At 32.5% G+C, this 22,070-nt stretch overlaps 3 protein-coding genes across 3 annotated transcripts; all 3 read right to left on the reverse strand.

The window, feature by feature from the left end:
• Window positions 1-1,109: 1,109 nt before the first annotated feature.
• On the reverse strand, window positions 1,110-1,699 carry LOC133286699 (uncharacterized). Its single transcript, XM_061484148.1, has one exon. The coding sequence runs from the start codon at window positions 1,641-1,643 to the stop codon at window positions 1,110-1,112; it is 534 nt and encodes a 177-aa protein (XP_061340132.1). The 5' UTR covers window positions 1,644-1,699.
• A 3,514-nt stretch (window positions 1,700-5,213) lies between these two features.
• Window positions 5,214-5,756, reverse strand: LOC133286696 (BON1-associated protein 2-like). Its single transcript, XM_061484145.1, has one exon. It carries the CDS (start codon window positions 5,754-5,756, stop codon window positions 5,214-5,216), a length of 543 nt encoding a protein of 180 aa, XP_061340129.1.
• Window positions 5,757-13,765: 8,009 nt separating this feature from the next.
• LOC133286694 (BON1-associated protein 2-like) lies at window positions 13,766-14,527 on the reverse strand. The gene has a single exon (XM_061484140.1). It carries the CDS (start codon window positions 14,409-14,411, stop codon window positions 13,842-13,844), a length of 570 nt encoding a protein of 189 aa, XP_061340124.1. The 5' UTR covers window positions 14,412-14,527; the 3' UTR covers window positions 13,766-13,841.
• Window positions 14,528-22,070: the final 7,543 nt, after the last annotated feature.

The following is a 22,070-nucleotide window of genomic DNA, read 5'->3' on the forward strand; positions in this document are numbered from 1 at the left end:
TATAGTACAGTTGTATAAATGAAAACTTATCTTATATGTAACATGAGAATAATTTTTTTCCTATATAAAAGATAAAATTATTTATTATAAACACAAATCCCTTTACTAATTCTCCGCGTTTGGTTTCATTTTTTTTTTTTTTCAGTAAATGGTTTCACTTCTTTTTAAAAGCGATTACAGTATGCTGCAATGGGAATTGATTCCCTCGTCTGTAGCCTGACGTTGAGAAAAAGTAAAAGAGAAGCCAAACCGACTGTTTAAGATATTTATCAATATTAGTTGTTTATCACCTTTTACGCGCTTTCTATTTGCCGGCAAACAACGCTTCAAACTTGAGCGTACGTTGAAGGATTCTTATTCCTCCATTATTCATTCATTCATTTATTTTTTCTTAAAGTGCATCGTAACTCATAAGGGATATGAAACACAGATTTGATGTTTCTGTCTATAGGATCCCCCAAACATGTCAGAGAATAAAATATAAAATATTCAAAAGATCATCACCTATCACCTTAAAGTTTTTGGTTGAAATAGTTCTTTACACGGTATCCGAGCTTCAGTGAGTGACCATGAGATTACGAGTTCGATCCTCACAGCCTCCCATTTTCAGGTGGAATTAATGGGCTTGTGCTGAGCTTGTGCCATATGCACGCTAACTCTTGCATGAGGAGATGTGTTAGAAAATAAAATATAAAATATTAAAAAAATCATCACCTATCACTTTAAGATTTTGGATTGAGTTGGTTGTTATCAAAACAAGAAATTGACATCATGTTCATACTGAGAAAATTCAACCTATTTTGCTTCGAAAATTTAGAATGATGGAAACGACAAACGGATCTTAGGGTAACTTTATTGAATTTCTTAACAGCAAAACGTGGCAATATATGCATTGCAACACGAGCTTTTGCACGAGGATCATATATGTTAGCTATGTTGGCATTTAACTCATGTAAGAAATCTAAAATAAAAAGGTTCGCATTGAATTTTTTTAGCAAAACTGTGTGAACCTTTATCACAATATATATGTGAATTAAAATTTGACGTTCTACACTCTTTGCCTACTAATACAAAAAAATCGAATATTAACAAAAAAAAATTGTAAACATTCAAATAATGTTAGGGTAGTTCCACCAAAATGGAACACCCGTAGCATCTCCACTAGAGTTCTTGTCACCGACATGGATTCCGGTGAACCGATCCGTTTTCTTAACCGGTTCCTCCGTGGAAATTAAGTATTCCTCCGACGTTGGCACCCTTACAGCGAAATGAATAACCCCACTTCGCTTCCCTTCCCAGTCCCTTAACCTATAACTCAACACCTGCATGCAATTTTCCGGCACACTACCGCAGCCGCCGAGAAAATCCGAAACCGCAATTCTGGCCACACCAACGGGTCGAGCCCCGTTGGACTTCTTGCATTGCACTTCGAAAGTGATGGACCTTGCATGCACCGGCATGTCCAATAACATTTTTTCGTTCCAAGAAAGGAAACTTGAGTTGTTGCTGCCACTATCTTTGGCCATTTTCGTGGTGCAAAAGTTTATGGACTCGGCTCGAACGACGACGTATGCGTCCTCCTTCACATTAAGGTTTTCACCTGATATAACCGTGATCTCTACCGTGCGTGTGCTTAACCCCATAGAAGAAAATGTTGTATACAAAGATATGTGTGTGTATATAACAATGAATGTATCTAACTGTGTGCAACTCTCTTTGGTTTGTTTATTGTTGTTTTGGGTTGTTTGTGAGGGAGAAGACATGGTTATATATATAATGGGTTTTAGAAGGGAACGCGGAAGAGAGAAAGAAAGAAAGATCGAAATTCGTGAGTTGTTTCTGTGTTTTTTCCTCTCTCTTTTTGATGACTTTTGACTTTGAAGTTTGACCTTGTTGCATCGTACTCGTTTGTATACTCACGCTGTTTGGTTGATTTCTTTGAGAAATTAGATAGAAACACCGAATGATTATTAAATGTATATGTTTTGCGTGGACAATACGGGTGCGCCTTGGTGCGACAAGTTTGATGGCACTATCTCTTACCAGAAAATAATATGAATGTTGTGTAATTATTTGACGACAAAAAAACACTACCAATATAATTTAATTTTTTTTTCTAATTAATAACACTTTTGCGGAACAAGTGACCAAAGTGCCACGTTTAGACAAAAAAATTTATCAGACCGCCACGTCAACAGTAAATTTTACCAAAATGTCGCGCGGTATAATTCGTTACATAGTGTAGCGAATTATGCATGCAAGTAATTCGCTACACAGTGTAGCGAAATTTGTCACGTCAGAACGAACAGAACCAAAAATGCCACAGGTCAAATTTTGCAAAATTCGCTACATAGGGTAGCTAATTTTGCAAAATTTGACATGTGGCATTTTTGGTTCTGACGTGGCATATTTCACTACACTGAGTAGGGAATTATGCCGCGTGTCATTTTGACAAAAATTACTGTTGGCGTGGCAGTCTGGTAATTTTTTTGTCCAAACGTGACAAAATGGTCACTCTCCCCACTTTTGCATGTTATTAATACTGTTACAATTTTTTAATGACTTGTAAATTAGAGAGAGGTAATAGATTTATATAAAAGAAAAAAAAATTCTTAGACGAGAGTAAAATTAATTATGTAAAAAATCAATTTAACCCAAAAAATTAAATTTATAATAGATAATACTATATCAGCTGGCTTTGCTTTATAGACCGAGTTCAATAGTGTTGGAAAACAAAAATTGAATCGTGAACTTTTTCCTCAACGTAACAGAGTTTTTTTATTATTATTTATATGTGTGTGACTTTTTAGTTTAAGTTTGGAGTAAATAAATTGTTAATTTCTTATGTGCCAAGCTAAAATGAAAGATATTGGTGAAAATTACTCATAGCTTTGCAGAGAAACTATTAGGTGGAAATCATCGACTAAACGTCAATTGAAAAATGTAGAAAGTTGAGTGTATATATAACTGCTAACCCTGCTGAGTCATTAGGCACACGTCAATAGCAAAATTGATTGTACCTACTAACCGGTAACAAGTAAGTTTTACTTGCTCGTGCAGAAATAATTGGATCGACGGAAACGTATAGTACTATTAATTGTGATTTGGTATATTAACGTTTATCAACACAAATAATATATTTCTTGTAGGATAAACGCACAAATTAAAATGCCCTTCTAGCTCTAGCGTTGAATCTCTTCGTTTTAAACTACTACAATAATTTTCTTATAAACAGTGATTACGGGATGGATAGATCTTCCGAGCTAGGTCTTGAGAGAGAAGAAAAGAGTATATGGATCCTATTTCTTCTTTCAGAAACGATTTAAGGGATTAAAATAAGGGGATTAATTTTCTCATTTTATATGAGAATCATGTTACACACACAATACATGAGTACGTAGAGTCCAAAAAAAGTACAAAAACAAAAAAATCAAGATAGGTCCCAAAACAAAAAAATCAAGATAGGTCCCATCTTTAAATTGTGAGTGTAACATGAGAAATTTTTCTGATGTAAAATGAGAAAACTATTTCTCTTAAAATAAAGGGATAAGTTTTTTTATTTACTTTTTTTTTCTTGTTACCTTTACCTATATATCACTCTTATCCTCATTATATGAGAATCTCGATAAGAGATAAAAATTAAAATAAAAATAAAATATAATCTTAAACTTTCCTTGTACCCTTCTCATATTTTAAGCAGTAAGGCTGATGACTGATGTTTTGGGTTTGCAATATTATATCGTCACTTTGAGCTCACACTCTTAAGAAGACCATGAACTCTGTGCCAAAATAAAGGTCTTGAACTCCAAATAGGCGATAAATCTTCTTGCGTAAGATGAGAAAATCATTAAATATCAACATAAGAATTTACAACATAAGCATTGGAACATGAACATTAAATGTTATTTTAGTAATTATGATCAGATTATATTTTTTGAAATATATATATATTCCTTTTGCAATTTTGACGAGTGCAGGATGGAACTTTCAGTTTTAGAGTAACGTTAAGGTATCAGAATGTGCTACGAAGGGAATTCATTCCGATACCTGTAGCATAACGTTGGGAAAAAGTAAAGGAGAATTAATTTTAGTTCTTTATCAATTATCACCTCGTACGCGCTTTCTAAATGCCTGCCAAGTGCCACAACCACGCAACTTGAAGTATGTTGATGGATTCTCATTGAAACTTCTTTCTTGTCTTATAAATGCGTTGTAACATACATTTTGATAAATTTGAACGACGAAAATGACAATCGTTATGTAACTTTAAATAACATTTTAACAGCAAAGCGTGACCGCTTGTGAACATGGGCTTTTGAATGTGTGTGTAACTTTATAATTTTGGTGTTAATCTTTATTAATACTTTCTTTCTTTTATATATATTTTATTTTATTTTATCGCTTAAATGTTCTGCAGAAGAGAGTTCTTGCCACTTATGCGGAGGCTCATATTAATTAAGGAGAAAATATTTATTTTTTAAAGCACAATTATTTTAATTAATTTTTTTTTTCATTTTCTCTCTTTATAAATTTTGTTTCTTTCATCATAAAATACAGTACTTTTAATTAAAATAACATAATTTGATGATGATGAATATTAATTCTTATTATTAATACTTTCTTTTACCAAAGTGATCTGTATCACAAGTAAACGTACAAAACTGAAATTGAATGAACCTTTATCACAAGGTACATGTGAATTAATTAAATTTGACTTTTTGCACTCCTCAAAATGGTGTGGTGCAATTTTTTTTGAAGAGGCAAAATTATGATATATATATATATATATTTCTTTAAAGTGTGCGGCTATTTATATAACAAAAAATAACATCACAATTCAAAGATTCTGTAAATTTTGAAGGAGATGATCACTAATTATAAAATAAAAAAAATAATGTTCCTACCAAATAATATTACTATCAATATTATTATTATATTTCAATTATTAATTTTCATCAATTAACAATTATTATTTATTATAAATTAATAATTAATTAATGAATTTGATAATAACCCTTAATTAATGAAAATTAACAGTCAAAATATGATAGTGACATTAATAATAATATTATTTGGTAATAAGAATATCTTATTCCATAAAATATATATATTCAAATTTAAAGAATTGAATACACTTGAAGGGACTACTGTTCTTTAATTAATATATAAAAAATCAAATAATTAATAATAATAAAAAAAAGCAAAGTAGATCTTCAAATAATGTTAGGGTAGTTCCACCAAAACGGAACACCAACAACAACTCCGTTACAGTTCTTGTCACCAACATTGATTCCCATCAACTGATCGCCGGCATCCTTATTACATGCCACCATTCCCTTCACCGGTTCCACGGCGGAAACCGCCGCCACCCTCACCGAAAAATGAATAACCCCGTTTCGTCTCCCTTCCCAGTCCCTCAACCCGTAACTCAACACCTGCAAGCAATTTTCCGGCACATCGCCTCCTAGAAAATCAGAAACAGCGATTCTGGCCACCCCAAGAGGTCGAGCACCCTTGAACTTCTTGCATTGCACCTCGAACGTGATGGACCTTGCATGCAAGGACATGTCCAACAAGAACTTCTCGTTCCACGAAATGAAACTCGAATTTTTATTATTGCCGTCACTTTTTTTTGCCATTTTCGTTGTGCAGCTTTTGATGGACTCAGCCCGAACGACGACGTACGCGTCCTCCGTAACACTAAGGTTTTCGCCAGATATAACTGTGATCTCTAGCGTGCGTGAACTTAACCCCATATATGGCAGAAGAAGTTGTGCACAGAAATATATATATATATATATATATATATATATATATATATATATATATATTTATATGTGTGTATGTCAGTATGTGTGTAACAATGAATAGTGTATATCGCTAAGTTTGTAAGTGTGTTGGGTTTGGGGTGAAGGGCGGTGATATATGTAATGGTTTTGAAAGGAAACAAGAAAGAAAGAAAAAACAAAAATTGATGAGTTGTTTCGGTGTTTTTTATTTGTAAAATGTGTGTGGAATTTTTTTGGCTTTGGACATTGACTTGACAGTGATTAACGCGGCAAGTATTGGGGCAATGTATTGTTTGGGAAGAAATTATATCGAAGCACGGACAATTGCTAAAAGAGTGCGTGTGGTTTTTGGTACAAGTTTACTATGCCACTGTCTCTTAGTAGAAAATAATAATTTTAATGCTAGCTGTGTAATTATTTGACTACAAAATATATACAACTAAGTTCATATTAATAACAAATTTTCATGTTATTATATGTGCGAAAAATATGTCTTATTAAAATATATAATTTTGTGTCATTTTATATTTTAACCGTTTATTTTCGTCAATCAACGGTTAGGATTTATTGGGTCAAATTATTAATTAATAAAATCCAATAAATTCTAAGTTAATTGACGAAAATCAACGGTTAGAATCTAAAATGATACAAAGTTATATTTTTAAAAAATATATATTTTTCACATTATATGTATATATACATAGGGGAAGGATATTGTAACAACCAAGTTATGTTACTACCATGTTATTACCAATCAATCTCACCGTTAGATCGATTACGTTGATCCAACGGTTGTATTTCTTTCCATCTTTGTATAGTTATGATTCTCCATATTTAAAGTGAAAGCATTAAATATGAGAAATTATAACATACAAAGGTGAAAATAAATATAAAATATTAAATTTGAGAAATCATGACCATACAAAGATGGAAATAAATATAATCATTGGATCAACATAATCGATCTAACGGTGAGATTGATTGGTAGTAACGTGATAGTAACACAACTTGGTTCTTACAATATTCTTTTCCATATACATATATGAGAAATACTTTTCTTATGTTGTAAGAAAGTTGTTACCTTATGTTGTAGAAATAAAATTACAAGTGAGATCCACAGATAAGATGAGAGAAAAAAAAGAAAGGTGGGACCCACTCCTCTTTTATGTGTGTAGAAAAATTATTTTTCTCATGTAAAATGAAATAAATATAACCCTACATATATCAAGCCTCTCCTGTAGGTGTGGATCCACTAGATTGAATACTATAGTGATGCTCTCTCATGCAACTTTAAATTTAATTTTTTTTATCGGTCGACTTAAAAATTCTTGTTATATAAATTATGGGCTTAACATCTTTTCTGTCGTAGGAGAGATTGAAATTTTTCAACAGAAATAAAAAAAATGAAAACATGAAATTCGAAGTGACACGACAGAAGAAATACACTTATCCAGCAGAAGTGTATTTCCCATGAATTATTATATGGAACTTATGAAGAAAAGCTGAGACAACATGTGGAGTTTTTTTTTTTTTTTAAAGAAAGGCTGGCACAAGTTTTAATGGATGTGCAGGAGAAGTTTTCTTTCTCCAAAAATAGGAGAGTTACATTTCCCTTATTATATTTAGCTATTTGCACACCCCTCAATGGAAAATGCATAATTCTCCTTCTTCATTTTCTATTTGGTGTCTAATATTCACTTTTAATCAATTTGCAATATTTTATGCAAGCAAAAATTTATAAGATCACATCAATAAATTATCAATGCACAAATTTACATACTACAATCTCTCTAACAGTCTTTTTTTTCTTTCAAAATAGTCTGTGTTAAGAATGGTATAGAGGCTCAAAAATATCGATAAAGAATATCTCCATCAATTGGTCAAATGACAAATTATAAATAGACTGACATCTTATCTCAATCCAAAATTTTAAAACTGTAACTTTATGGGTTTTTTCACATTTATAGTCATCACTTGCCTTCTAATAAAGCCTCTCCAAATACTCGGCCTAGCCAAAGTATTATATGGTATTAGACGACATCTCTATCAATGGATCAAATAATAAATTAAATTAGGCCGACACTACATTTTAACTCAAAATATTAAGATTATTAGTTTATGGATTTTTTTCATATTTATAAGGTCCTCAATTAGTCTATCTCTAGTCAATATAAGACTTTATACCACAACTGGTAGTTGAATATTTCCAACAATTTGTATACAAATTTACAAATACCACATATAATCAATGTGCGGATCCACATTGTACACTACGGGGCAAAAAGTCGGCACTAAGCAGGGGCGGTGCCACCCCCAAACTATTTTTTTTTTTCCTTTTAAGTATTATATATTGGGAAATGTTATATGTACAAACTACAGTAATATGTCTGACCGATAAGATATTTTTGAGTAAAGTCTTACCGATTAAATATAATGTAATTTATAAGTTTGTAAAAAAAGTTTATCAATATAATCATTCTCTTATATATTTATCCTTCTCTTGTATATTATCCTTTAATAATCTTCCAAATAGATTAATGTGCACTACTTTTTAAATGTTTATTGGGTCCATGTGAATGAGAGTTCATTGAGCATCCTAAAAAGCATTTCTTGTTCTGCCGGTCCCCCCCCTCCCAGAAAAGAATATCTAAGATGTCGACCATGTTCGGGAGCATGTAAACGTTATAGTATTTAACTATGGGGTTTGATTTTCTCGTGTTGAACGAGAATTCAATTTTTATGTTGTAGAGATAAAAAACATGTGGGATCTATGTGTTAAAAAAAATTATATGTAAGATCCATCTCAGCACGAAAATCGAAGGGTGTGTAGGAAAATTTAAATTCTCATGTTAAATGAGAATTATAAAACCCTTTAACTATTTATGGTTATCCAATTCGTTAAAGTTAAAAAAAAGAAGATAAACATATAAAGGACGAATAAAGAGCACAAAAATTTAAAAGATACAACGTCAAGCAGTACGTACGCATCGTCATATTCCCCCACGTAAACGTTATAGTATTTAACTATGGGGTTTGATTTTCTCATGTTGAACGAGAATTCAATTTTCATGTTGTAGAGATAAAAAATATGTGGGATCTATGTGTTAGAAAAAATTATATGTAAGATCCATCTCAGCACGAAAATCAAAGGGTGTGTAGGAAAATTTAAATTCTCATGTTAAATGAGAATTATAAAACCCTTTAACTATTTATGGTTATCCGATTCGTTAAAGTTTATTAAGAGTAAACACCATTTTTAGTCCTTGTCAATATCTACGAAGTCCTTTTTAGTCCCTGACAATAAAAAAAGACCAAATTAGTTCCTGAAATTACAAAAAAAAGGTCATGTTAGTCCTTATGTCAACTCCCAAATATGTAGAGTGACCCTTTTCTTGTACTTTCAGGGACCAATTTGATCCTTTTTTATTGCCAGGGACTGAAAAGAACTTCGTAGATATTGCCAGGGACTAGAAAATATGTTTACTCAAATATTAAAGAAGGAAAAAGCAAGAGTCTAGGCTTAGCTCCTTTTGTATTATATCCTGCTAAGAAATTTCGGTGTTTACTAAAAATAAAAATAAAAACAGAAAGTAATTACGATGCATAAACTTGGAAGTTGAAGATGGGTCGATCAAACGACTTGAAGTCGATGCACTACCAAAGGAAGCTGCAGAACGTTTAATAGGGGGCAGTGACTCTTCACCCTCCCGATACGTGTAATCATACTTCGCGGACCCTCATCGTCTCACTCAATCAGCATAGATTGAATGATGTGTGAAAGAAAATTAGAATGATAAGCTGGTCACGATGAAGCCTCGAGCTAAAAAAATTAAAATCTTAGTTTGATATTTGGTTATTTTCTTTTTTCTTTTAAAAAAAATCATTTATCTTCAAATTTTTGCTGTAGGACGTGCTTCATTTCGGGAAGAGTTTGGTGGTTTCAAGTTTGAGTTTCTTGAACATAAATCATGTGTTAAAATTATGTAAGGAAAGTTTGTCATCCATGTGGACTCAGAGTAATTGATAAACTCATAAACCGATGAATAATATATATATATATATATATATATATATATATATATATATATATATATATATATATATATATAAAAGAGTTTCTTTCTGAGTGATGGTCAATTTCAGTTATATAAAATATTAATTCAACACAAAAATTTAAGTTATTAACAAATGAAGGTTCCATGATTTTATATTATATTTAATATGTCTTTTCAGAATCCATTGGGCTTGAATAATAAACAAAGTACAAGCCCCTTTTACATATGTTAATAAATTTCACATATTAATTATTTATTAATAAAATGAGAGATAATAAGAATTAAATTTATGACTATTTAATCAATGAAACTTTGATATTATACAAAATATCAATTCAACCTAAAATCTTAATCTATTAAGTGAAAACTCATCACTTATATTATGCATCTTTAACAATTTTAAAATAAAATTACTGACATGATTTTATTTTAACTTTTTTATCAAAAGCTAATATCTTTAGATATGAACACTAAAACAGTAACTTATCTTATTATTATAAATTTTCAAACATTTTTAATTAAAATTCCTTTTTAAATCAAATAAACGACATATTGGAAGGGTCAGGGAAGGTACTAGTTACAACTTTCAACAAAAGGGAAGGATCCGTTTATAAATTTTTTGACAAATTTTTACAAATTGCACTATATTCTCCTAAAAGAATATAGTGAAAACTTAGTATTCTCTCAGGAGAAAATAATGTAATTTATAAAAATTTATAAACAAAAAAATTTGTAAATATAATATGCTATTCCCCACATTCTATAATTGACCTGTGGACCTGTGGTTAGGTTAATGACTAGATGGATTCGTGGCCACTTGCTAGCTGTAAATATATAATAAATACTCAACTTTGTATTTTCTTTGTTTTTGAATTCCATGTTAAGTTGATGACTTCCACCTAAAACTTTCTCTGCAAGTTGTGAGTAATTATCACATACATCTTTCAATTTAGTTTGCCATATATATAAGAAATTGATTAGTTATAAAAAGCAGTGTTTTAAAATTGCGGTTATCGAACCGGTCGAAGTACTGAGTCACTGGATCACTGGTTTAATCGGGTTAAATCAAATTTACTCTTCTCATATTAAAAATATAAAAATATTACTTATATTAATAAAAATTCACATAAGAAAACTATCAATGAGCTTCAAAAAATAAATTGATTTTCAATGATAGCAAATATTATATACTTCTAAGCTTCTAGTTCTAGACCATATCCTAATATTGGATTAAAATTGCAATATAAGTAAAATGCACCTTTTGTGCTTGACATTATACAGATAAATTAAATCATGATAACAAGTAATATGCATAAAATATACACTGAGAAAAAAGTGTCACCATTATCATGATAACAAATAGTATGCATGAAATATACACTAAAAAAAAGTGTTCACCGTTGAGATGAGATCATGAGACCATCAGTGTTTATCACCACTTAACTTCATGAAATCATTATAGATGCAACTAAATTACATAAACGAACTGCACTAATCTAAAATACCTTATTATTTTCACCTTACTTTTAATCATATTCATCATAAAATATGAATATGATTTAATTCAAGAGTTCTTATCAACAAAAAAAAAGTTATCAAAAAAAAAAGGAAAAAGAATAACCAGTCTAACCCGGATCAACTGGGTTACTGGGTCGCTGGATTTCGGCCAGGTCAACTGGTCCAATCCGTGTTGACTGCAAAAACGGTCCAACTACCCGCTCGGACCGGGGAACCCACCGGATCACCGAATCCCGGGTCGACCCGACCGGTCCAAGTCGAGTTTTAAAACACCGATAAAAAGGAGTATTTTCACTCCTAACTTAAACTAAAAAGTCACACGGACCGTATACAAAAAAATATTGTTACCTTTCACAAAAATTCGTGATTTAAACAATAATTATGGATTCAGGTGATAAGACTTCGTGCTTTTTAATTAGAGATTTTGAGTTCAAGTGAAAAAATAATTTTGGAAGAAACACACCAATATTAGTCCGAAATTGCTCAAATTAGACTAATTTTTTTTTTGATAGACTAATTGGATATTCTATGAACAGGTTGGGAAAAAAAAATCATAATTTAAGGGTCTGATTTATTTTATTTTATTTTTCAATGGACCAGGTCTATAAAATAAGGGAGTGAATCTCTCATGTTAAAAATTCACATGATTTGGTCATTTAAAATTTTGTGTCTATCTCTTAATTTCTTCGCTTACATTAAATAGGTGGGGTTCAATCTTCACTAACAAAGAAAGAGATATAAATATAAAAGTTTCATATAATCCTCTCATATAAAATTTATATATAATTCCCATAATTAAAATAAACTTTCTATGATCTTGCAAATTAATTGATTAATATTCAAATTAATTTAAAATAAACCTAAGAATTAAGTTGCAAGATCATATCTCCACCACCACCATCGTCACAGCCATTACCGTCATCACCACCACCATCGCCACCATTACTCCAATGCCTTCACTACCATTACACCAATGCCATCACTACCATTACCAAGCCATCGCCACTTCCACCACCACCACCACTGCCGCAGCCACTACCACCACCACCACCACTGCCACCACCACTGCCATGATGCCTTCACAACCACCACCACCATGTCACTGTTACCATTGTTGCCGCCACCCACCACCATTGTTGCTGCCACTGCCGTCACCTCCACTACCACCGTCCCCACCACTACCACCGTCGCTGCCACCATTATCACCGCCATCGTCGCAGCCACTGCCGTCACAACCACCACCACTATCTTCACCACGTCACTGCCACCACCACTACTGTACTGCCGCCGCTGCCACCACCACAACCACACCATATGGAAAGAAAAGAGTTGATCCGAATTTTTTTTATATTTAATAGGATTTATTTTTATTATATTATTTGTTGTGTTATCAACACAATTCTCATTCTCGGAATAAAAATGGAACATGTTATCAAACACATTTTTTTTCTCAGAAACTGTTCCAAGACACAGAAATAGAAAAGAATTGTTTTTTTTCAGAAACAGTGCTCGGGAATAGAATGGTTGTCATGCACACCCCAAACCGATTGGTTTTGTATTAAATAACTAAATGGATATCGATCTTAATTTAATTTTTTTCTTGAAATCAATCCTAGCTGATCCGCAAATATTTATTACAAGCTCATTGACTTTTCATCCGTAACTCTGTAACAACAATTAAGATGCCTTCACGAGTTAAAATTAAATTTACTTTCATTTTTAATGGTCCAGCAAATTATGCACGTACGTAATTGGTTAAGTAATTCTGAGTAGAACCACTAATAGTTACTTTCCAGTAGGATTCTAATGTACAAGATTAAGTTACTTCAGTTTTTATTTCATTGCTTTTATGATATATCGAACCTAATTATGTCTTTGATGCAAGTTAAACTTCGGATATTTTCATAAACTTCAACTTTTTGAGCCGGTTATAAGATTAATCTGGAGTCAGAACTTAGTCACACAGTTAAAGATCTTTGTTCCTCACCAAAGATATATTTGATTGAAATCGAACCTAAATTCTCTTTCCACGCACTCAGACTCTATTGCTAAGTAAGTTAAGCCCATTGGTTCAATTCATTGCTTTTGGATCATCATAATTAAGTAATTGACAAATAAGCACAGTTTTCTAACTTAATTTCTTTATATTAACATGTAATTAATGTACCCAAAAAAAAAAATATGTAATAACAATTATTGTACAAAAGCAAACCTATTTAAAGATGAATAATCCCTGAACAAACATGCTGCCTCTACATCTTATACAGATGCCATTGACAATAAAAGATACTTGATTAGAGAGAGAGAGAAAAAAAGATTTATTTTTACAAGCCATATTTATTATATATTCCCATCTTTTGTTGCTATATGAAGCAAACATTCTTCTTTTAATTTCATTGCAAAACCAAAAAAAAAAAGTAAATTAAAAGAAAAAGTCATAACTTTATCTCTATCAAGAAAAGAATAAAAAATAAATAAATCAAATATTGCTAGGGTAACTCCACCAAACTGGAATGCCAATGACAACATGACTTGAATTCTTATGGTCCACCTGAAACCCCATAACCTCATGAGGCTCAAATCCATTAGAACTCACCGTAGTTATTCCCAGTACCGATTTTGTTTCTGAACATGAACGATCTTCTGGTGTTATCACTCTCACTGAGAAATGAATAACCCCATTTCGTTTTCCATCCCAATTCCTCAAATTGTAACTCAACATCTGAAGGCAATTTTCCGAGACACTGCCACCAAGAAAATCCGAAAGTGCAATCCTTGCTACCCCAATAGGACGAGATCCCTTGTACTTCTTGCATTGCACCTCAAACGTCACTGACCTTGCATGCATGGGAATGTCTAACAAGAATTTCTCGTTCCATGCAAGCAAACCCTTATCTTCCTTCACCATTTTGGTGGTGCAAGAGTTAAGAGACTCAGCCCGAACGACGACGTACACGTTCTCTCCCATTGGACTTTGATCATCGACGCATATGTTTTCTCCAGATATAACGGTGATCTCTAAGGTGCGTGCATGTGTTTTTCTCTCCATATCTATGATAATTTTAAGTATATATGCACAACTATGTAATATATTTTGTGGAATCTAAGTAAAATATGAAAGTAATATCCACAAAAAAAAAAAATTAAGTAAAATATGAAAGTGTGTTGATGAGTGTATGATTTTGTGTTTGTGAAGGAAAGATTGTGAGATGAAAAGGTAGGAAGAGGTTGGTGGGTATAAGTAATGGGATTGGATGAGAAAATACGAGGAAAGAAAGGAACAGAAGCATACACGTTGTTTGCAAAAAAATTTAAAAACGAAGAACGCTGTTTGTAGACAAATAAAAAGAGTAAATAGTTTGTTGACCTTGACCGTGTTTTTTTTATTAAGTTTACGCGATTGACGTGGAAACTACTACGAAATTAAATTTTCTTGTTGAGCAAAATGTCACATCAAGATTCAACCAAAAGATTTTGTCATAGAGGTGGACTCCTTCAACAGGCTTGCAAAATGTTCTATGTAATTGCGCTTTGCAAGGAATTTCATTCGATTTCGTGTCTCTTTGCATGCATGTGAGGTTACCGTATTCCGTGGATAATTCCTTGTTGTGTACTCTACGTTCTAGTTGGAGAAAATTATACACAGTGGTTGGTGTATTGACGATGATCGATTCCTAGCATAAATGATTTAAATATGATTTTAGTAATTTTTCTTAATTTTAAGTTGGAGAGGAGAAAACCCCACACGCAGCACGGTAATTCACCATAAGACATCTAGTAATACAAATGGGAATTAAATCAGAAATAAACACATCCAACTAATGCCAGTGGAGGGATCGAACTAGAAAGTTTTAACTTTTAAAGTACTCGTGATCAAGTTTTTTTTTTTCTTTTTTATAATATTTATCGATTCATTGATTACTCAACTAGTCTGATTCGAACAAAGTAGAACCACATGGACAATAAATCTCTTCTACCAAGTTTTAATACAATTGCATTCCTAAAGTCTTGAACTCGAAAATAATGGTTAAGCTGGAATAACATTTACCAATTCGTCCACGTACTTGGTGATACGACCAATCTTTTCCAGTGGGAGATTCATCAATCAATCTGCATAAGAGTTTCCTCTTGGAAATTTTTCATGATGATAGCTCAATAGGATCGATACATATATAACATATAAAACACCACACATAATAAAATTTCGAGAATAAGGAATACCTGCTCGGGCCATCAAATCTACTGAACAAACTATGAGCTATTCTTCTTGCTAGAATCTTTCTCTCTATCTCCTAATGTGAAAGAGGCAGTCTTCTTGCGATGGGAGCATGATGGCTAATAGGGCTTAACCATATGCTAAAGAGGGGACCTAGCAAAACCCTAATCAACAGTGTGTCTGAGGGGTCCACCCATCACAGATGCCTAATTAAACACTAATGCCTACACAATGCTGCTCAACTAGGCCCGATATCAATAGATGCCAAAAGCTCAACTCAATATGATCACAATAGACTTATCATAACATATTAAATTGGAATATCCATTAACCCGATTATTTTAGAAAATCCAAAAACATTAATTAATATTGCCCACATTTAAAAAATTTAACATTCTCCCACTTAGGCTATATTAATTAATTTATTTTGTTTTGAAAATGACTCTATCGAGTTAATGACAAGGAATTTTTTTTTACTTGGCCATTATTTTGAAAATAATATTTCAATTCCAACATCTCAATCCAATCTAATATAACCTTATTGTAGGAACATGACGATTAATGTAAGAACCCGCATCGTTAATTAAAGAAGTTAATTAATTAATTATGAGAAATTAGGAAATAATTCCATAATTGACCCTAATAATTATTATGAGGGTTAGATAATTATAGTAAGTGAGAAATAATGCTAAAAGTCGCTTTTCGGACGAAAAGTGCAGATACCGGTTCTGCTACTCGGTATAAATGCGTACCGCTGAAGTACCCCGGAAAATTATAATAAATGTGAGAATATTACTAGAATAATATATAGGACTTGTAAAACAAGTTTCAAGTCAAAATAATGAGAATTGGTGCCAGAAATGATACTGGCTATGGAAAAGCGCGTACCGGAAAGGTGCTGCAAAAAATAAAATAAAAATATGAAAAATCTTAGAAAAATGAGTAGGTTCACAATCCTAAGTTTGAGATTAAAATGCTAAGCGTAGCTATTAGTGCTAGTACTGTGTGATTAACTCTAAATTGCCTATAAATAGTGCATTTCACACAACCCTAGGCTGATTCCTCAGTCTTTATGCGTGAGTGGGCTGCTGAGTGTGTGTCTCCATGCTATTCATCTTCTTCCTTGGCCTTCTTGCATGAAAAACCTCTCAAGTTACCTCTTTTTCCATTGATTCTTCTTCTTTCTACATGGTAAACACTTGGTAGAGTGGTTTGGGAGGGTTGAGTCAGCCATATACTAAGTTGGTGTCTCTGTTTTGGGAAGGTAGAGGGCTGCTCTTTTTGGTTGAGTATTGTGACCACCATTTCCTTGGTTGTGGAAGCTCCAAGGAGTGACCTTTGAAGAGAGAGAACCATTGTGGTGTGCCATTTTCGTTTTCCTTCAAAGTCAGAATCTTTGAAGTGGTTTGGTGAGCTCCAAGAGCAACCTTTTCTGAGTTTTGAGCTTGGGTAAGCTTCATCATCCATATACTGAGTTGGTGTCTCTCTTGGGTAAGGTTAAACACACCTAGAAATGCATGCTTAAGCTTCTATAATCGGTAAAAATGGAACCTTTGGATTGATATCTCGCGAAATGCAGAATCTGAGTTCTGCCGCAAAATATCCGGATATTGGGTTAGAAATATCCGGATATTGATATCCGCATATGAATATCCGGATATGGATATCCGGATATAGGATTTTGAATATCCGGATATTGCCAGACAGATATCCGGATATTGATATTCGGATATGCCCCCGACATATATCCGGATATTTTGAGTTTTCGAAGAACAGTAGCTGCACTGTTCGTACAGAATGATGTTTGGGATTTGTGGACCCTAGATTGGTTAAGTTGAACCTTTGTAATAATCGAACTAAGTCGAAATCAAGGGATTTAAGGGCTTGTGGCTTTGTGAGAAGCCTTAAGACTTGGAACGCAAAGGAAAGACGTTGTCTTTATACCGAATGCTTGTTGAGTATGATTATTGATATTGTTATTGGTCCGAAACAGATTGTGATTCTGCTGTGTTTGGACATTTGAGCTTGTGTGGACTTGGCTTGGATTGATTGCTTAAGAGGTAAGATTTCGTGTCCTCGGTTTAGTCATTGTTGGTTTCACCATGTCCCATGGGGGTATGGTTATGCATGATGTTGTTTTCATGATATATATATATATATATATATATATATATATATATATATATATATATTGATTTGTTGAAATGCTGTTGAGCTGTAATATGCGAGTGCCTTTATGATATGCATGTGGTGTTCCACCTATACGGTAAGCCTGAGTATGTGGTACATACAAGAGGGTGAGGCTGTGGGTGAGAGGCAAGCGATGTTCCTTGTACTAACTGTAGGTAATAGACGTATTCCTGCATTTCTCTAGCCAGTAGAATAGTTAAAACAAACACGGCATGAATATCTGTTGCACTGCATAGTTTTGGAACTTATACCGTTAAATGCTTTTGAACTTATATTGCACGTGTAAGTGAGCTTGGGGTGGAAGATCCTTGAGAACCCTTGTCTTTCTGAGATTTCTTTTTAAAGATCTCACCCCACGTTTGGGGCACATTAGGGGTGGCAATTTGGGTTGACCTGCCCCGCCCCGGCGGGTTGACCCGCCAAAAAATATGGGTTGAAAAAGTGAACCCACCCCGTTTTATGGCGGGTTGGCGGGTCAACCCACCAACCCGCCATTTAAAAAAAATTAATTAAAATTCAGAAATAAATTATATTTTATGAATTTTTCTAATATTATTTTATTTTATTTCACATTTCTCTATATTTTTTTAGTCTCAATCTTAAATGTATATTAATATTTGTCAAATATTTTTTAGGAATTTATATATAGATAACATTTGTCATAAATAAAATTGTTATTCTTTATTTTTTTTAGAAAGTACTAAGTTAAAAAAAAATTGGATATCACAAAAATTTAAGGACTAATGAAATACTACCTAATTGTAAAAAAAAAAAAAAAAAAATTTATAACCCGACGGGTTGAACCCGTTTTGACCCACTTCTAGGCGGAGCGGGTTGAGGTGGGTTGGTGGGTTGAAAACCTCAACCCAACCCGCCCCGTTTTGACGGGTTGGCGGGTTGACCCGCCGGTCTCATCCCATATTGCCACCCCTAGGGCACATATTTCAGGTTCAGGTAATGCGGGGGTTGAGACCTCTAGCGGTAGGAGGCCGGAGCTTAGCTGATTATATGCGGTTATGCTACTTATGTTGGATGCTGGATATTGACTGTTACCTCTTACGCTTTTAGCTTCATGATGTTATTGTTGGGACTGCTGTGGGGCTTTGTTGCCTTATTTGGGTGAGCATGGGGATTATCCATGCCACTTTGACTTGACTTTATGCTTAGTTGTTTCTAGTTGTAATTAATAATGTATCAGAATATTTTCCGGACTACGTGTTGTAGATCCGTGACTTAGATACTGCCATCTATGTTATGAGGTATTTCAGTTAGTTGTCTTTGCAATTTACATACATGCGATGTTTTATGAAATGAATTAAGTAATTCAACTTGGCTAATGATAATAACGTCATAATTGAACAGAAAAAGATATTCTCTATTTTTAAATTAAGCGTGGCTTAATACGATGATATGATAACAAACCAGATATATACGGGGTGTTACAATTAATATGTCAAAAATAATATAACATATGACCTTCCATATTCACATACAATAAGCATCATATACGAGAACTCTACCAACAGGAAGTATTTATTCCACGTTGTACTAAGCTCTAATGTGCAAAGGTATTATTTTTGGTGCACAATTTTAATAATTGTGGTTGACATTGAATGAGAAATTTGTTGGAATGACAAATACAATATGATTTCTGGAAACACATGTTGTTAAGTCATGTTGTTGGGTATTATTTTTTATCTATTATTTTGAATTATTATATGTTAATTACCTGCCAAAAGAGAGTTGTTGCATATAATAATTTGAAAAATTGCTTGAAGAAATTATTGATAGAATACGTGATTTAAAAGTATTTATCGGCCCAAAGGAGGTAAATTATTTTTAAATTGTACGTGGTATTAAGGAGAAATATATATAGTTTAAAAGTCTATCTGCGCAATGGGGATGAATTTTTATAATTGTATGTAATTCTCCTTGTTGTTAAATCTTCATGTGATGAAAAATAAATATATATTATATACTCTGCCCAAAAGGAAGTTTATGATATTTAATTATTTATTATTGTCCATTAATAATTTATTGCATTATATGTGTTTCAGTTAATTTTGTTGTCTACAATAATAATGCATGTTGAGTTATCTTCCCATAAGAGATGGATATTGATGATTATATGTAATTATTCTTGTTATCTTCAATTCAATGTTATGAAAAATAATGGTGTATTATATACTTTGTCCAAAGGAGAGTTTATAATATGCTAATTATTTTGTTGTTACCCATAATTAATCTTATTATATTATACGTGTTAAACATGCTTGGTTTGATATTGAAGTTATTATGGGAGATGTGTACTTAATTTTAATATTAGAATATAAATTTATTTTGAAAGAAATTTTTTATCACCCTTTAGAATGATTTTGACATGTATTTCTTATTTGAAATGACTTGGATTTCATGTTCTTTTTGGTGATAAAAAAGAACTTATGTTAAAATCTATCAGCTATGAATTTTATGTTATTTTTGGGTATATTTTGATGCAAAATGTATTGACAAATTAACTCACTTTCGATAATGTTGTACATTTTGTATTCTCAACTTGTATTGCATGCTTTAATATTTTGGATTGTATGCTACCACTTGAATTCTTTAGGGAGTGTTTGGTACAGCTAAATTTTTTTTTTACCAGGAAAATGTAATTACTAGGGATCTGCAGGAAAATTGAGTTAGGTAGGAAAGTTAAAAAGAGATGTTTGGTTGGACAAATTATTACTGGAAATATTGAGTGAAATTCCTGAATCTATGTTTGGTTGAAGATAAAATATTGATGAGAAAGCAGGTTAAAATTATAAAATAACCCTTTACTATATTTTAGTTATAACTTATAACTACTGTTGTTATTTCCAGGAAGAGAACTTGCTGGCCTTCCATGTGTTCTCTTACTGTGCCTCGTGAACCCTTTATTTTTCATCCCCATATCTTGTGTCCATGAGGATAAAACTGAATGGGGCAAACGAGTTGGGTGGATATATGGTTCTGTTACAGAAGATGTGGTGACTGGTTACAGAATGCACAACAGAGGTTGGAGATCTGTGTACTGTGTTACAAAAGGGATGCTTTTAGAGGAACAACTCCAATCAATTTGACAGACAGGCTCCATCAAGTGCTTCGTTGGGCAACAGGATCGGTTGAGAAAAGGGTAATTTTGGCCGTTTCTATTTTCACCATTTTCACTTAGCTGGTCATCCATGGAATACCACCGTAGAAATAGCATTTGAGCGCCCAATTTTTTATCCAATTTTACATACAAAGCTGAATTGCTAGAGAAATCAGTTAGCTAGGCAAAGTTTTGAAAAACCTGTACTAAATATGGACAACCTATTAATCTACTTCCAGGTGTGTAGCAAAATTTCAAAATAACTTCTACCAAATACACCCTTAAATACAAAGCCTTTTTTATAGAATGCTATTTTATTTGAATTCATGATATCAGTGAGGATATTACACCTTGTGGATTATGTTATGATGTTACACGATCCTATCTTTCTTTTTCTTGGTAACATATACGATCTTATCTTTACGTATAACCTTATGAAATATATCTTTACAGATGAGGGATTATTAAAATTTATAATAATATATAATTAACTGCATTTTTATAAGAATCCTTTTTTCAGTATAACATTATCCGACCTTTTTTTTATAACATTATCCGATTTGAGGAGATGGATAAAGTTAGATAAAGATTTATACTTTATATACATATCTAGTGTCATTTTCATGATAGCCTACCGCAATATCGCATTACGATTGCCGTCAGCGCCCACAGCACAATTCCGTTCCACGGGCACCGCTGTCTTTGCTTTCTCTTGGATTTATCTAATAAGTATATTATTAAAAGAGTAAAGTAGTTCTTTGTTTTTTTTATTTTATAATAGAGTAAAGTAGTTCTTAATAATAAATATTATGAGGCTCAATTTAATTCTTTAAAGAGTAAACATCATTTTTGGTCCCTAACAAAAAACACGATTCCCACTTTAGTCCCTTACAAAAATAAATTGATCAGTTAGTCCCTAACAAATTCAAAGTGGACCCATTTTAGTCCTTTTGAGGGACTAATATGGGTTTTTTTAAATTTGTGAGGGACCACAATTTCAATTAAATGGATTCACTTTGAATTTGTTAAGGACTAACTGACTAATTTATTTTTTTAAGGGACTAAAGTGGGGACCGTGTTTTTTGTTAGGGACCAAAAATGATATTTACTCTTCTTTAAAAAAACAAGTTAAATCTCGAGGTTATTCTAAAATTTAAAATAGACATATGTGGATATTCTGAATTTTAGAA

Source organism: Gastrolobium bilobum, unplaced genomic scaffold (genome assembly GCF_033153095.1).
Source record: "Gastrolobium bilobum isolate Gb01-03AN ecotype WA unplaced genomic scaffold, APGP_CSIRO_Gbil_v1 utg16848, whole genome shotgun sequence".
Classification (NCBI taxonomy): Eukaryota; Viridiplantae; Streptophyta; class Magnoliopsida; order Fabales; family Fabaceae; genus Gastrolobium; species Gastrolobium bilobum.

Excerpts from the sequence above, each read along its gene's own strand:
- LOC133286699 (XM_061484148.1), bottom strand. The coding sequence starts at position 1,643 with ATGGGGTTAAGCACACGCACGGTAGAGATCACGGTTATATCAGGTGAA.
- LOC133286696 (XM_061484145.1), bottom strand. The coding sequence starts at position 5,756 with ATGGGGTTAAGTTCACGCACGCTAGAGATCACAGTTATATCTGGCGAA.
- LOC133286694 (XM_061484140.1), bottom strand. The coding sequence starts at position 14,411 with ATGGAGAGAAAAACACATGCACGCACCTTAGAGATCACCGTTATATCT.